The sequence below is a fragment of the Liolophura sinensis genome, chromosome 11 (assembly GCF_032854445.1).
Source record: "Liolophura sinensis isolate JHLJ2023 chromosome 11, CUHK_Ljap_v2, whole genome shotgun sequence".
NCBI classification, from domain to species: domain Eukaryota; kingdom Metazoa; phylum Mollusca; class Polyplacophora; order Chitonida; family Chitonidae; genus Liolophura; species Liolophura sinensis.
The window spans coordinates 17,084,734-17,102,963 of record NC_088305.1 but is presented as its reverse complement, the minus strand read 5'-3'; the positions used below and the strand labels follow the sequence as shown (position 1 = coordinate 17,102,963).

Genomic DNA, 18,230 nt, shown 5'->3' with positions numbered 1-18,230 from the left:
CGCGCTGAGATATAGGTGGATTGTTCGGAAACTAAACTAATATTAACAGAAAAAGAGTCTTTTGAATAAATGATAATATTTTTCATTTGGCTGACATAAAAAATAAACGACTAAGTGATAAAGACGCCATAATCTTGCAAGTCGTTCTGATTTACACACAGAAAATCCCAACGTTCGGATTCAAGATTCTGATGCGTCCTTTCGGTTCACAGTTGTTGTCGCCGGCAGCGTGGCAGTTGACTGAAGCTGATGAAACCGTTGTTGGCGCTCGCTAGGCGTGTGGTGCTTGTCTGTCGTCTTGCTCAATCATTACAGGTCCGATCAATCGCCGCATCGTCTGGCTGCTTTTTAAAGAAAAGACCAGATCACTGGGGGACCAAAAAACACGGGAATAAGAAGTTTCAGTACAATATCATCGAAATGTCTGATCCAAAGATCGAGGAAGTTTTGGCCCCACTGCGACTGGCTGTAAAAGAACAGGTGGAGAGTCTTTCTGATTTAATCCATGTATTTAAGAAGGATTATTTTTTTGTTTTTCTATTCAGATAGACAGAGGTTAAATAGATTATCATGTGGGTAGAACAAATGAACGGTAGGCTTCGCTTACATGTACTGTGCTATTATGAATAATTAACATGTGATGCAGGCGAATTGCTACCAATACTAAGCTTAGTTCAATTAAATTAAACGTTGAGGTCAATTTTCAACAATTTCTGATATTTACTTCTCTCAGTGTTTAATCGTTGTATTCCAAAATGTGGTAGGTACATTCTGCAAGGGACTTTGTGGAAGAAAGTTGGCCATTAAATTCACTCCAAAACTGCAGAGCATGCAGATGTCTGGTTTGGACTGAGAAGAAATGGGTCCTTTCAATCACTCGTAAAAGCTAAAAATTCTTTAGTCAAATATATATATATGTATATATATATATATATATATATATATATATATATATATATATATCTTCTCATATGTAATGGTGTTCTATTAATTTTTATGTAATAAATTATTTTGAGCATTTTTGTTTTTCTGTTGTAAGTTGTTTATGCCTACAAGCATATATATGTCTGTTTGTAATACAGGGAGACCTGGTGAGGAAGTTAAAAGAAGACAAAGCTTCCGAGATTGATGTGAAAAGAGCTGTGGCAGAACTGAAGGTCCGCAAGAAAAACCTGGATGACAAGGTCTGTCTGGCTAAACTTTTATCCCACAACAACGCTTTGACAGCCTAATGGTTAGAGTGTCCACCTCCAAGTTCTGTGACCTGGAATCAGTCCCAGGTTGGATCAAAAAGCTACCAAAATCGTTAAAACTGGTATTTGTTACTGCCTCACTTGGCACTCAGCACCGAGTAGTTGGAGCAAGGAAACAGCCTGCTTGGTCCGGTGTCAGTATAAGGTGACTGGCTTGGGTGTCATGTGTAGTATCTTTGCCATGACACTAGACTGGTAGCAACGTTTTTGAGCAACAATGACACCCTCTCCCCCAAGAAGACATTGAATATGCACTCAAATCTAATGACTCCTTACTGTTGTATACCTGAAAAATTTTTTTAGTGCAACATAAAACACAAGCATACATATAAACACGTAAGGGATTTATTCAATATTTGTCAGTAAATTATTACATGACAGTAGTATTTATATTTTATGATTCCCAACATATATTATGCAGTAGTTTAGCTTAATCATCACGTATACAGACGTATACATTTCATCTCTGGTTAATTTTATACCATCAATCTATCAGTCTATTATCCATCTTCTTTTTTGGTGAACAGTGAATTGATTTGCATTAACATTTTACAGTTTACATTCACAGTTTATATTTACATTTTACAGTTTACATTTACATTTAACATTTAACATTTACAGTTTATATTTACATTTACAGTTTACGTTTACATTTTACATTCATAAAATGTATGATCATTGCTGTCTTCTTCAGGAAATTGAACTCTCCCCAAAGGGAGAACAAATTGACAGGTCCAAATTGGAGGATTTACTGAAACAGAGGTTCTTCTATGATCAAGCTTTTGCTATCCACGGAGGTAATCATAGTCTTCAGTCTATGAAATCTAACTCCTTATCATAATGTAATGTCTGTATTTGTGTTGGTGTATTTGTGTAGGTGTGAATGGCCTGTATGACTTTGACCCAATGGGCTGTGCCGTCAAGTATGACCCCGACAGTAATGTAATGTCTGTATTTGTGTAGGTGTGAATGAGGGCCTGTATGACTTTGACCCAATGGGCTGTGCCGTCAAGTCTGACCCTGACAGTAATGTAATGTCTGTATTTGTGTAGATGTGAATGAGGGCTTGTATGACTTTGACCCAATGGGCTGTGCCGTCAAGTATGACCCCGACAGTAATATAATGTCTGTATTTGTATAGGTGTATTTGTCTAGGTGTGAATGGGGGCCTGTATGACTTTGGTCCCATGGGCTGTGCCGTCAAGTCTGACCCCGACAGTAATCTAATGTCTGTATTTGTGTAGGTGTGAATGGCCTGTATGACTTTGGTCCGATGGGCTGTGCCATCAAGTCTAACCCTCTTCAGTAATGTAATGTCTGTATTTGTGTAGGTGTAAATGGCCTGTATGACTTTGGTCCCATTGGGCTGTGCCATCAAGTCTAACCTCTACAGTAATGTAATGTCTGTATTTGTGTAGGTGTAAATGGCCTGTATGACTTTGGTCCCATGGGCTGTGCCGTCAAGTCTAACCCTCTACAGTAATGTAATGTCTGTATTTGTGTAGGTGTAAATGGCCTGTATGACTTTGGTCCCATTGGGCTGTGCCGTCAAGTCTAACCCTCTACAGTAATGTAATGTCTGTATTTGTGTAGGTGTAAATGGCCTGTATGACTTTGGTCCCATTGGGCTGTGCCATCAAGTCTAACCTCTACAGTAATGTAATGTCTGTATTTGTGTAGGTGTAAATGGCCTGTATGACTTTGGTCCCATGGGCTGTGCCGTCAAGTCTAACCCTCTACAGTAATGTAATGTCTGTATTTGTGTAGGTGTAAATGGCCTGTATGACTTTGGTCAAATTGGCTGTGCCATCAAGTCTAACCCTCTACAGTAATGTAATGTCTGTATTTGTGTAGGTGTAAATGGCCTGTATGACTTTGGTCCCATTGGGCTGTGCCATCAAGTCTAACCCTCTACAGTAATGTAATGTCTGTATTTGTGTAGGTGTAAATGGCCTGTATGACTTTGGTCCCATTGGGCTGTGCCATCAAGTCTAACCTCTACAGTAATGTAATGTCTGTATTTGTGTAGGTGTAAATGGCCTGTATGACTTTGGTCAAATTGGCTGTGCCGTCAAGTCTAACCCTCCACAGTAATGTAATGTCTGTATTTGTGTAGGTGTAAATGGCCTGTATGACTTTGGTCCATGGGCTGTGCCATCAAGTCTAACCCTCTACAGTAATGTAATGTCTGTATTTGTGTAGGTGTAAATGGCCTGTATGACTTTGGTCCATGGACTGTGCCATCAAGTCTAACCCTCTACAGTAATGTAATGTCTGTACTTGTGTAGGTGTAAATGGCCTGTATGACTTTGGTCCATGCTCTGTGCCATCAAGTCTAACCCTCTACAGTAATGTAATGTCTGTATTTGTGTAGGTGTAAATGGCCTGTATGACTTTGGTCCCATGGGCTGTGCCATTAAGTCAAACCTACTACAGGCCTGGAGAAGTTTCTTTATTCTCGAGGAGCAGATGTTGGAGGTAGATACAGCCATGCTCACACCAGAGATAGTGCTCAAGTAAGTAGACCTCTGCGTCATTCTATCCTGAGTGTAGGATTCACCATATTATCCTCATGGGGACAGTGTCATTGCTGACCCCATGTAATTATTGTAAGCTAAAGAAAAAAGAAAAAACTACCTGTAAAGTGTATGATATGTCATATGGTATTTTTCAAGCACGATAAATGAAGGGTAAAAAAGTATCAGGCCTTTGGGACTTAATGGGTAAATACATGTGCATGGAGTTCGGTTCCATGCCCACACTCAGAAAATATATCCATAGCTCAATATGCGCATACTGTAGGTGTTTGTTACCACACCGCTTGGAATAGATCAGCAGTGTGATTAGCACCCCTAAATTCATTCGTCACCAAGATTTTTTCGTCAGCAGTGTGATAGCAGGGCTGAGAATCGAAGATTTGTGTATTTGTGTTTTGAACGCCTATAGTATGTGTTAAATGGCCATAACCTGATGTGATGTCATTAATGAGTAATCAATACGTGGTCAGAAAAGACCGTTGTAGGCTTAAATGTTTCAAATGTGTTTGGTTGAAAACGTTATGGAGAATGTCAATATTTTTTCTACAGGACATCTGGCCACGTCGATCGATTTTCTGACTTCATGGTGAAAGACCTGAAGAATGGCGAGTGTTTCCGTGCCGACCATCTTATTGAGGGTGAGTTTGAATACTGTTTTAATAGACACAAATATTCATGTAGGCTCAGTTTGATGTTACAGAGCTGGCAAGTATCAGAGAATGATTATAAAAATCTCTCATAAGTCTGAAAATTTCAGATTTTGGGGGTTTTGTTTTCGAATTGTTTGATTTCAGCGAATTCTGTGAGATAAAAAGCTGAAAATATCATCGACCTGAAGCTTACAAATGATACACAAACTGAGCATCTTAGTTAAGCGTTAAACCCTATGCACTCACTCACTCATAGTTAAGCCTGTGTAAATGTAGCCAGCAAAGAGGTATCAGAGGAGGGGCTGTCAGTCTGGGGTGAAAATGTTTGAAAACCTAATAGTTATAGAGGTACTGAGAACCAACATGCATGTAGTCATTGAGATTTCTGTCAGTTTCTGCTGATCCGATCTTCTCTGTATGGTAGTTTGATTAAAGGGAGATAATAAGTGCTATAAATGTTGTTAAAATTGTTATTGTTATACGTAAGACTTTTTGTTTTAAACAAATTGAGGAAGCAAAGAGCCAGTAAAAATATAATACAAGTAGTAATAAATTGTACAATACATTTACTTATGTCTGGCGTAAATTCCTTTGGGTCACTTGTCTGCACGAATTTTCTGTTCCAGCTCACCTTGAAAAATTACTGAATGATAAGAAAACAAGCGCTGATGTGAAGGACGAGATTCAGAGATTACTTCCTCTGGTGGGTAACCAAGTATATGGCTTTAGTAAAAGATCATGGCATTATAAAGTATCTGTCACAGTGGCTTCAGTAGAATATCACGGCACTATAAAGTGTCTGTCTTAATGGCTTCAGTAGAATATCATGGCATTATAAAGTGTCTATCATAATGGCTTCAGTAAAATATCATGGCATTATAAAGTGTCTATCATAATGGCTTCAGTAAAATATCATGGCATTATGAAGTGTCTATCATAATGGCTTCAGTAAAATATCATGGCATTATGAAGTGTCTATCATAATGGCTTCAGTAAAATATCATGGCATTATAAAGTGTCTATCATAATGGCTTCAGTAAAATATCATGGCATTATGAAGTGTCTATCATAATGGCTTCAGTAAAATATCATGGCATTATGAAGTGTCTATCATAATGGCTTCAGTAAAATATCATGGCATTATAAAGTGTCTATCATAATGGCTTCAGTAAAATATCATGGCATTATGAAGTGTCTATCATAATGGCTTCAGTAAAATATCATGGCATTATGAAGTGTCTATCATAATGGCTTCAGTAAAATATCATGGCATTATAAAGTGTCTATCATAATGGCTTCAGTAAAATATCATGGCATTATAAAGTGTCTATCATAATGTCTTCAGTAAAGTATCATGGCATTATAAATTGTCTATCATAATGGCTTCAGTAGAATATCATGGCATTATAAAGTGTCTGTCACAGTGGCTTCAGCAGAATATCACAGCATTTTAAGTGTCTCTCATAATGGCTTCAGTAAAATATCAAGGAATTATAAAGTGTCTGTCACAATGGCTTCATTAGAATATCACGGCACTATAGAGTGTCTGTCTTAATGGCTTCAGTAGAATATCATGGCGTTATAAAGTGTCTATCATAATGTCTTCAGTAAAATATCACAGCATTATAAAATGTCTGTCGCAGTGGCTTCAGTAGAATATCACAGCATTTTAAGTGTCTGTCATAATGGCTTCAGTAAAATATCATGGCATTATAAAGTGTTGTATCACAATGGCTTCAGTAAAATATCACAGCATTATAAATTGTCTATCATAATGGCTTCATTAGAATATCACAGCATTATAAAGTGTCTGTCATAATGGCTTCATTAGAATATCACAGCATTATAAAGTGTCTGTCATAAAGTGTATATCATAAAGTTCTATCAGAAAAACACATTGTAGCATCACTGGGCCAAAGGTCTGACTCATGATTCAGAATGTCTGTATACCATAGTGCTTTTAAAGTCATGTTTAGTGTCAAGATTTGTAATTTATTGGAAACATTGGTCAGTTTGCTACCATTTTTTTTTAAACTGCAGTTTTTGCTTGTCTCACAAAAACATTCTAAATTTTCACAGATTGATGGAATGGACAAGAAAGCTATGACAGAGACATTACGGAAGTACGACATGAAATCTCCTGTAACCAATAACAACCTGTCGGACCCTATGGAGTTTAACCTCATGTTTAGTACATCTATCGGCCCCACTGGCCAACTTAAAGGGTAAGTGAGTATGGCTAGGGAGAATCATAATTAAAGGCATAAGGATTGTTTTCTAAAGTTCAAAATAAAAATGATGACTTCAGATTGCGCCATTACATCACAAGGATTACTTTGTATCATACAAATATTCATAATTTCAAATGTATATAAATGATTGTTTTACAATGATATAATTGAGATTTAGTTTGCGTTACACCTTTAAATTATATTGAATGACCTCAGTTTTTGTTTAGGTCATCATTTTAACGACCTTGAAATATTAAACATTTTGCCTCCTAAATAATGTAGAAAGACTTGTTCGTGGTTGTACCCCGGGCTCTGCCCCGTTTCCTCCCTCCATAATGCTGGCTGCCATCGTATAAGTGAAATATTCTTGAGTACAGCGTAAAACACCAATCAAATAAATAAATAGTCTTTTCTATTGTCAAAGGAACCGAGTGTCAGCAGATAAGGCCCAAACTAGGATTTATGCCATTTTAAGTGTTAGTGTTTTTTTTTTTGTTCTCTCTGGCTGTACGTGGGAAGGTCCGCTACCAAAAAGCCGATGGTCGTGAGTTCCCCACTGGTTCTACCCGGTCTTCTTCCACCACAATACTGGCTGCCACCGTATAAGTGAAATATTTTTGAATGCCGCGTAAAACACCAAGCAAATAAATAAAACAAATGTAATTTTTTTGTGGAGGTTGGATGGTTTGGTACAGTCTGTTCTAGTACACATATGTGATATGGAACTACTGTGAAAGTGTAGCTTTGATCTATTATGTACTTCATGCATTTTTGCCAAAGACCAATATTGATCTTTCATCATGAATTGCAGGTTCCTGAGGCCTGAGACTGCGCAGGGTATTTTTGTGAACTTCAAGAGGTTGTTGGAGTTTAACCAGGGCAAGCTGCCATTCGCTGGTGCACAGATTGGTAATGCCTTCAGGAACGAGATCTCTCCACGCTCAGGGCTTATCCGTGTCAGGTAAGACGTGACTCTTCACAACAACCACCAGATGGGTTCCCTCAGGTCCTTGAAATCTGTACATGTAACTGTTAATGTAGGAACCCGTGAAATCTTGGTATATGTAACTCTTAATGTAGGAACCCGTGAAATCTTAGTACATGTAACTGTTATTGTAGGAGCTTGAGAAATCTTGGTACATGTAACTGTTAATGTGGGAATGTGGGAAATCTTGGTACATGTAACTGTTGATGTAGGAACCCGAGAAATCTTGGTACATGTAACAGTTAATGTATGAACCCGAGAAATCTGTACATGTAGCTGTTAATGTAGGAACCCGAGAAATCTGTACAGTACAGTGTTTCTATTCTTACACTCACAACTCGAAGAGCCTTGCTGGCAAGAATTGTTAAATGAGTTAAGGCTCTGGCTCACTGTGACTATCAGGCTCTCTACACTCCAGTTTCTCCCACCCATAAACCTGACCTCTGCCATATGGGTGAAAAATGCTGAAGGACATCTTTACACACAAATCAGATAAATATCCACATCATCTTTTCTTCAACTTGGGCATTTGGTATAAGTTTAGAGCTGCTCTGAGATTCGTACCACGTTACATGTCTTTCTGTTTCTTAGGGAGTTCACCATGGCGGAGATAGAACATTTCTGCGACCCTAACAACAAAGACCACCCTAAGTTTGCAACGGTACATGACGTGGAGTTACTGCTGTACTCAGCATGTAACCAGATGGATGGGAAGTCTGCAGAGATGTGGAAGCTGGGAGACGCTGTGAAAAATGTATGTGGATAGTTTTGGTCTGGCAAGACAACTTTACTCTGGGTTAAACAAGTTGATGATACAAGTTCAAGTATGTCAGAAAATAGTGAATAATGTTGTGAGCCAGATCATTGAAGTCAGCTATAGTTCAAACTGTCATGACAGTGACAGCTATCTTCTTGGCAACACAATGTGAAAAAAAAAAAAGAGATATCAGCCTTTGAGAGTCGCAGAATTATTAAATGGAGCTTACATAGAATATACACATTTGACCAAAACTTCTCCAAAGATGTTTGTTTAATTTCATTAAAGCCTGGATTTTTAGATTGAAAACATGTATAATGTTTATCCTCGACATGCCAAATCAGTTTAGAAAATTGATGTTAAACTTGAAACTTGCTGTAAGCCATTTTCTGAGGTCCTACCTAACCACAGCTTATTCCTAAAATGGACTTTGAATCAAGGGAGGTAATTTGGTGCAGCCTTGTTGTCTGGTACATGGAGCTGTGTCTTATCAGTTTAGCTGTACCCTGTATTGGCTGTTTAAATGTGGTAAATCTCACTGCACATTTTTCATTGTTTCAGGGTCTCATAGCCAATGAAACGCTAGGATATTTCATTGGCAGGATATATTTATTCTTGATCAAAGTTGGCATTGATCCAAATAAACTGCGATTCGACAACACATGTCCAACGAGATGGCTCATTATTGCGTGTGATTGTTGGGATGCAGAATGCAAGACCACTTACGTAAGTGTCCTGTTACCATGGTTTCAGGAATTCCAACATATGGAAAAGTGCCTCATGATGGGAATTCTTTAGATACATTCTGAAAGCCTGTAAAAACCCAGAGTGGAACATTTTTTGTCAAAAAATGTAATATTTGTGAGATTTGTCTGTTTATTAAATGGTGATAGATGTTTGAAGCAGGAATTGAGGGGTAATGAGTAAGCTCTGGTTCCTTTGTTGGTCACTGTCATATGTGGGGAAAGTGAAAACAAAAACTGGCAATCATTTAGAAAGCCATGAACAAGGATATAAGAATTGATGAGTCCCGACATGCCTGGCACCCACTGGAAAAAATAAAAAACCTTGTAAAACTTCAAAAGTCCACAATACAAGTAATGTTCTGTATATATAAAGTGGCATCCATGTAAGTAGTTTAATTTCATGTGAATCAGACCGGACTTATATTTCTTAAAAAGGCTTTTTACATGTACATGTATGTTGATGTAGGCAATCCCGTTAGTTTGGTCGGCTTCAGTCTTGTCTGTAAAACTGCTCACTAAGAGTTATGTCTATAAAGTAAAGAAGTTGCTCGTCAGTTACAGTATTACCCTCGATATCAAAGTTGATATCAGCTATTGTAAGTTCAGAATACAGTATTTGTTAATGTTGATTATGATATCAACCCAAAATGAACACAGCGCTTATAATGCGACATTGTACCAGAGTTTGTGCTTGTCAGAATGTGTAATTTCGAACTGTTTTACTGAGGTTTGACCATCTGTGTTTGTAGGGTTGGGTCGAATGTGTGGGGTGCGCAGATAGATCCTGCTATGATTTGTCACAGCACTCAAAGGCCACAGGAGTCCGACTAGTGGCAGAGAAGAAGCTTGCAGCTCCAATATCCTTTATGCTTGTTACTAAACTGCATGTGTATGAAAAATTATCACAAATTTCCACTGGTTACGTGTAGTCTCCATCTGGCAAACAACATTTTTCCAAAACTAATGCTATATTTTCAAAATTATGCCACTGTATACACTTTTCTGTACATGTATATCTATGTATTTATTTATGTATTTATTTGATTGGTGTTTTACGCCATACTCAAGAATATTTCATTTAAACAACGCCAGCCAGCATTATGGTGGGAGGAAACTGGACACAGCTAGTGGGAAACCCACGACCATCCGCAAGTTGCTGACAGACCTGTCATATTGAAGATTGACCATTTGTCTGTGTACTTTATGTATGCTAGATGACTGTTTGTACATGGTTATTAATGACCCTTAACCTTTGACACAAGGACACTGGACATTGTGGAATGTCAGCCTCAGAAGGGGGTGCTGGGTAAGACGTTCAAACAAGCAGCCAAAGGAATAACAGAGTACTTGACCACTTTAGCGTCAGAGGATGTTGACAAACTGGAAAAGGCACTGAAGGATTCTGGGTAAACCATGTTTGCATTTACATGCACTTGCTCTTGTGATAAGCTCTTATTGTGATACACAAGAGCTTTTTCTTACTTGTATAATGCTGAAAAAGTTAATTTATAAGAGCTGGGTTTGAGAAAATGACTTCTGGGATGCTGATATTTATGTACAGACATTCATGTGTTGTACTCTGGCAGCTTACAAGAGATGGGCTATACTTTCTGTTTCTTTAGAGGAACTAAAACATCTGTAGATTGTTCATTTTATAAACAGATTGATTTAGGAATACTGTACTGAACCATATAACAGGGTTCCACCCACCACTCGCCTTTATCACCAACTGGTGAATATTTTGTTTGATTGGCGATATTTTCTAGAGTCTGGTGAAATAAGTTCGTGAATATTTTATTCAGAACAAAAGTTCACATGTTCTTAATACCAAAGATGTCACATTCAACAGAAGATCAAATTTTATTTTTATATACCACATTATTCTGACTCCCAAGAAAACATTTCTATAAATGTTAAAAATGCTTGAAGACTCTTGTAAGGGTAAAAATCCGTACATTTATCATAATGCTCTTGATTCTAAAGCCTCTGTTAGCTTGAGATATTATACATGTACTGTTTTTCTACAGACCTTTTGCTTCCAACCATACCGTGGAACCTCCTCTTCAAATCTTCGCCATCGTTTAAATGTGATTTTCAGCAACACATGACATGTTTGAAATATGTGTAACATTTATGAACATTTTAAAGTCAACTATCTGTATTTTATAACGTGGGAGATGTGGTGTCATATAGTTAAACCAGATTTTGCGAAAACGTTTTTCACTACATAACTTCAGATATGGCTATAAAATATTGAACAGTGGGCCCTGTCTACAACTAGGGCCCAAGAAAAGCAATAGCCACTGTCGTGTCCTATTTACACACTGGGTGGGAAATTTACCACTTTCAGTTATATCATGGAACTTTTTTTGTTTTTTGTCCTAACAGCGAATCTTCTGTAAACATTGATGGATCAGACTATGTCCTGAAACCAGACATGCTCAGTGTTAAACGTTACCAGAAAACAGTTCATGGTGAGTAAAAAATGGCAGATAATGGATCAAAAGAAAATACTACCTTTAAATAAAGTATGCATCAGCTTGAACTACCATTTCATGCAGATTGGAACCATGGGTATCATGACATTTTTATTTACATTTTTTTTTTTGTACAGTGAGTAAAATGCAAGAAAATATGAGGCTCTTGGCCATTTTAGGCGATATTGAACAGGCCAGAAGTATAGTGACATACATTTTTTCTAAGGGTATGCCAATTTTATTTTCTGTTTTACAGCAAAGCTGACATCAAAAAAATCAAAAATGGAATTAAAATAAAACTGAAACACCTTTTTATTTTTGCAATCTGTTTTTTTTTTTGTTGTTGGCTTTTCCTGTCTCTCAAGGCTGTCTGATGATGAAATTATGTCGTCAACAAGAAAAAATTGACAGAACATGTCAGAACAGAACAGATGATTTGCAAGTTTTATTTTTATACCCTTTGCCGACATTGAAAGAAGATTTATTCTGCCCATAAATCAACAGTTAAACTTGGTGTGATCTAAACATGATCAAACTGTTATACTTCCATGTTGAATTGAATGTACAGGTAGAAATATAACAACCAGAGCTTGTTAAGCCGCTAAAATAAATCAGATACGTCGGGGTACTTCAGCCTTTTTTATATGTTCAGAGAAGCCGTCCTTAGAGCCTCAGTCTTTGTTTGCGTTTTATTCAATGTGAAAAAAACAATGTAGGAAAAAAAATAATAAAAAGCATATTTGAAATCAACATGAAATGATCATAATGATGTATTCTTTTTGGGTTTTTTTTTGAGATATATACTAGTGAAGATTAGTGTTAAATGTTATCAGAAAACAGTTCTTGGAGATTTTTGGTAAAAAGTTAATGGGCACAAATCCTGTCAAATTTTTGCTTTGATTTTAGAATAGCCCAAATAATTAACTTTCACATAACACTGGCTTCATCTCTGCCAATGTGTTGTAGATCAAAGTTGGTAGGAGAGTTCATAAAATTTACAATGCAGTTTGTTTTACAACTTCAGAATCATTTTATCAGTGTACATGTGAAAAGTCGCAAACTTCAGAATCATTTTATCAGTGTACATGTGTAAAGTCGCAAACTTCACAATCATTTTATCAGTATACATGTGAAAAGTCGCAAACTTCAGAATCATTTTATCAGTGTACATGTGAAAAGTCGCAAACTTCACAATCATTTTATCAGTATACATGTGAAAAGTCGCAAACTTCACAATCATTTTATCAGTGTACATGTGAAAAGTCGCAAACTTCACAATCATTTTATCAGTATACATGTGAAAAGTCGCAAACTTCACAATCATTTTATCAGTATACATGTGAAAAGTCGCAAACTTCACAATCATTTTATCAGTATACATGTGAAAAGTCGCAAACTTCAGAATCATTTTATCAGTGTACATGTGAAAAGTCGCAAACTTCAGAATCATTTTATCAGTGTACATGTGAAAAGTCGCAAACTTCACAATCATTTTATCAGTATACATGTGAAAAGTCGCAAACTTCACAATCATTTTATCAGTATACATGTGAAAAGTTGCATGCATTTATTTCCTGAAAGCCAGTAATTTTCTCTGTTGTTGGCAAAAAATAGAGAATTCCATTTGATTGATGAATATAGATTTTGTGCCAAATATCTCCGGCCCCCTTTTAAGAGTCATTCCTTATTTAGGTTTGCGTTCTGGTTTGCATACAGTTGAAGAATACACTCCGTCAGTTGTTGAGCCGTCTTTTGGGATTGGCAGAATCATGTACGCCTTGTTTGAACACAACTTCCGGGTCAGAGAAGGGGACGAACAGAGAACAGTGAGTGTAAAAGAAGTTGAATTAACAGTAATGGCTTACAAATGTCACTGGTCAATAGGTCTCCAGTGTGGGATCTACTGCTACTCCTTCATTATGTTTGGTCCTTCAGCTAATTAATTGAAGGTGTGATGGAACTGATGTGCAATTTATATTCATCTAAATGTATAGTATCTATTTAGTAGGGCTATATTTTTAGATGATTGTTTATAAATGCAGGCATGACCGCTGGTAACTATATTCTATATTAATAGGGAAATAACTGCCTTCCCTGACCAGTGCTTGTTGAATTCCACACGCAGTAGGCCAGTGTAAATTTCAAATATTGATGATATGTTTGTAGACTATAACGCTTCGCAGGAGATTTTTTCCCAAAGTATCCATTTGTTTATCAAATCAGAGAGTCTGTATTTAACAGGAATAGCTCAAATTATTGCATTTCAGTAGATGTCAGTAGACTCCTTCCTCTGCTAATTATAGTGTTGAAATGATTCTAAAGCTTGAAAAAGTTATAATGCAAGGCGCTTTGTGAATTTTAGAAAAATTGTTACAGATTTTAAACAGTCAGATATGCACAGACCTGGGTTATATTTTGTGAATATCTATATATAAGTATTTCAGCTATTCTTAAATAATAGCAGAAATTTGATTTGATTTACGCTGTTTTTTTGTTTTTTTTTTCTTTTTTTTTTTGCCATTTTAGTTTAAGCAGTCTCTTTTGATATTTTCAGTACCTTTCCTTGCCGCCAGTGATAGCCCCGTACAAATGTTCTGTGCTACCGCTCAGTGGTAACAAGGAGTTCCAACCATTCATCGCACAACTGTGTAAGTTGAGCAAACTCACAAAGATTAATCACAAAATGCGAACACCTGTCTGGGTATAAACATTGATGGTAACATCTGTGAGGCATTACATGTAATTTCTGAACAGTTTTCAATGCTCTCAACATAAAACAGCATGTAAATGTCAAACTGAAATTATTATGGGAATAAAAGTGTATCTGGAGTTCTAAGTTATGATATATATTGATATGTATTTTCTTTTCATTCAAAATGGTTGAAGAATAAAGGAATTTATTCTGATTTGTAGATAGTGGACTAAAGTTTCTTCAGGGAAAAATTTGATAATTTATATCTCATTGATTTACACACATGTACCAGTACAAGCCTTGCTGGATCACGGCACTGGCACGCTGTGATTATCAAACCTTTGACCATGCGATGAGGTCACATCTCTTGCTGTAGGCTTTTAAGTCAGGAGGTTAGCCAGGTACCTGGGGAAGGTCAGTGGGTTACTCGAGCAACAGTCATGATCACTGGTGTATAGGTGAACAACTCAAGAGCAAGGCATTAATCACGAATCAAATACATATTCATGCATACGTCATTGGTCTCTAAAACACCAATCAGACAAATATCTATGAAATTCTATTTTTACAAAGTGTATGTATCTTTTATCTTTTCTTCAGCTTTGGCGTTAACACAGAACGACATTTCTCACAAAGTGGACGACAGTTCTGGGTCCATTGGGCGTCGGTACGCACGCACTGACCAGATCTCTATCCCATTTGGGATCACTATAGACTTTGACACCCTGAAGGAGCCCCACACCGCCACCCTTAGGGAGAGGGACAGCCTCAAGCAGATCAGGGCAAAGGTAAACACGTCTTCACGTGTGTCGAACTGTTTTAATATTCCCCTGACGGTACTGAACCGTTTCAGTGGCTCCGTTCGCATACGTACTTATATACTCTGTGCGTAGTGCAGGAAACTATAGGGTTACCCTATATCTGTCAGTCTGTCAATCAGTCAATTCATCAATCAGTGACGAATCAATTCCCAGACTTTTTGAAAAGGGGTCATTATTTTAATTTAACCTCAGTTCTCGACTTCACTGTGACGATTTAAAGATTATTATAGTCTGCTATTATTCAAACTGGTACTCGTATGTTAGCTGTCAAGTGGGTTATAATGGAAACTCACTGGCCCATTGACTGTTGTTGTTGTGTTCCTGAAACCAGCCACCACAGGTTAGGTGGCATCTTTGTGAGAAGTTGTATCAGGTACCGTCTGTGGTATATTCAGGATCTGTTTGGTTTTCTCTGCCAGTAAACCAGACAGTCATTGGACAAGGTAAACGTTCTTATTTAAACATAACTTAAAACATCAATTAAGTGAATAGTGTAGCGCCCATTTGTGAGATCATCATTGTCTCATTTGCATGCACAGCTTTTGAAATTCACAACACTGCACTTCCTTGGGCTCTTGGGAATACACCTGGCAGGTGGCAAATCAATCAGCTAAAGTGTCGTGGAGAAAATCGAAGGACAGACATTCACAGATCCCTTCCACAATGGTTAGAACTAAGTTAGATCAGTGACCCAAGCCTTATGTAACACTAAGTACAAGTGGTAACAAATGCAACTCAGCATGTTCGAATGCACTAGCATTCAGGCGAGATAACTTTTAAACCATGGGTCGAAATTAACATTGGTCCCTGGTATCTAATTGCTTTAGAAGTTTTGTTTAGAATACTCTTTCTACAAACTTGTCTTGTTATTTGTCTCTTTCCAGATTGAGGAGTTACCAACAATCGTCCGTGACCTGGCGACTGGACGGAGAACGTGGGAGAGCGTCCTACAGGCCTATCCAATCTTTGAGCAGCAGGAGGCTACAAAGTCAGCTGGGGACAGTTAATGATAACCACAGAACGTCATTAAAGTAACACAAGTTCATGATGTCATGGAGGAGATGAAGAAGAAAATGTGCTGGAGATTTTGCCGTAATGAAGGCAGCTGTACATCGGTTTGTCCATTTTTTAACTGTGGACAAAATTTCTCTGCTGTTCAGCCATAATTCTGTGACAGATTCGTATAGAATGCTGTGGCATTTAAACAGAATTCTGTCAAACTTATGTAGAATTCTCTGAGATTCTGTGCTTTTCAGCTATGCTGTTTTGACAGATTCGTATAGAATGCTGTGGCATTTAAACAGAATTCTGTCAAACTTATGTAGAATTCTCTGAGATTCTGTGCTTTTCAGCTATGCTGTTTTGACAGATTCTTATAGAATGCTGTGGCATTTAAACAGAATTCTGTCAAACTTATGTAGAATTCTCTGAGATTCTGTGCTTTTCAGCTGTGCTGTTTTGACAGATTCTTGTAGAATGCTGTGACATAGAATGCTATGAAATTCTTACAGCATTCTGTGACAATCATACAGCATTCTGTGGGATGTGTACAGCATTCTGTGGGATGTGGACAGCATTCTGCGGGATGTGTACAGCATTCTGCGGGATGTGTACAGCATTCTGCGGGATGTGTACAGCATTCTGCGGGATGTGGACAGCATTCTGCGGGATGTGTACAGCTTTCTGCGGGATGTGTACAGCATTCTGCGGGATGTGTACTGCATTCTGCGGGATGTGCACAGCATTCTGCGGGATGTGTACAGCATTCTGTGGGATGTGGACAGCATTCTGTGGGATGTGTGATTGTCGGACAGAGTGTACCTCTTGTATAAGCTTTTGCACTCTCTGTGAATAATGGCTTTGTTCAGTATTTGGCATATTTTGCCGTGTTGAATGTTCTACTTACATGTATCAACATTATGAAATTTGAAAAGCTTTAATGGTTTAGGTTGTTAAATTTTATCTTCGAGTTCAGATACCTGTAATCAGTAAATGACCATTGCCTAATGGCCAGGGTTCCTGTGACAGTGGTTTCAGTATAGGGCTTTTGTCCCAGGAGTTATCACTGTCAAGATCTGTATATTGTTTTAAACACTAGGTTGCTGTAACGTGTCAGAGTGACTTAATTTCATTGGAAAATCTCCTTTATATAATTGAGAAATGGGTCAGTGACCAACGAAGGCATCAACCTTGTCTTTACAACACCCCATTTCTGAAATTCAGCACTGTGTTTATAGCACTAAATAAATTGTGATTAATATTTATTAGTGAAAGCCTGAGAACAGATGCTTGATATTTTCAAAAGCACCTCTATGCAGAAAATGGTAGGACCCACATACTGTCCATATTATATAATATTGAACCAACCCCAACTGTCAATGTTATATAATATTGGACCAACCCCTGCTGTCCATGTTATATAATATTGGACCAACCCCTGCTGTCCATGTTATATAATATTGGACCAACGCATACTGTCCATATTATATAATATTGGACCAACACACACTGTCCATGTTATATAATATTGAACCAATCCCTACTGTCCATGCTATGTAATATTGGACCAACACATACTGCCCATGTTATATATTTCATCAAGTTGGGGTCAAGGTATATTAGTTCAATATTATATACACCTGTAGAAGTGTGTGTGTGTGTGTGTGTGTGTGTGTGTATATGCAGTCTATATATATATATATATATATATATATATATACAGATAGAGAGAGAGAGATACACATTTATATATATACAGAAATGTGTGTGTATATATATATATATATATATATATATATATATATATATATATATATACACACACACACACACGTTACACAGGCAACAGGAGTCTTACCAATTGCTTCAAAAAGTTGTTTACAAAACAGAAATGTATTTCTTGCCATTCTGGAAGCCGACCCACCTATCATGAACAAGTACAAATACAGTTATAATCTTTAAAATAAAAATATAAATTATGCTAATAGACAAATAGTGAGAAGTGCAATACTTCTCTAATATCTGTACATGTACTAATATCTGGTGTTAAAATAGTGTTACAACTGTAGGCTTACATTATTT

The 18,230-nt window shown here is 37.3% G+C and overlaps 1 protein-coding gene across 1 annotated transcript; it reads left to right on the top strand.

The window, feature by feature from the left end:
* Positions 1-254: 254 nt before the first annotated feature.
* Positions 255-17,779, top strand: LOC135477550 (glycine--tRNA ligase-like). The gene is given in 19 exon segments (XM_064757695.1): positions 255-480; positions 1,083-1,184; positions 1,948-2,050; positions 3,628-3,769; positions 4,340-4,428; positions 5,067-5,143; positions 6,520-6,665; positions 7,483-7,632; positions 8,248-8,410; positions 8,975-9,065; positions 9,068-9,099; positions 9,101-9,139; positions 9,909-10,048; positions 10,422-10,565; positions 11,548-11,633; positions 13,353-13,462; positions 14,191-14,284; positions 14,929-15,116; positions 16,034-17,779. Coding segments are annotated over 19 exon segments (2,079 nt in total). The 5' UTR covers positions 255-420; the 3' UTR covers positions 16,157-17,779.
* Positions 17,780-18,230: the final 451 nt, after the last annotated feature.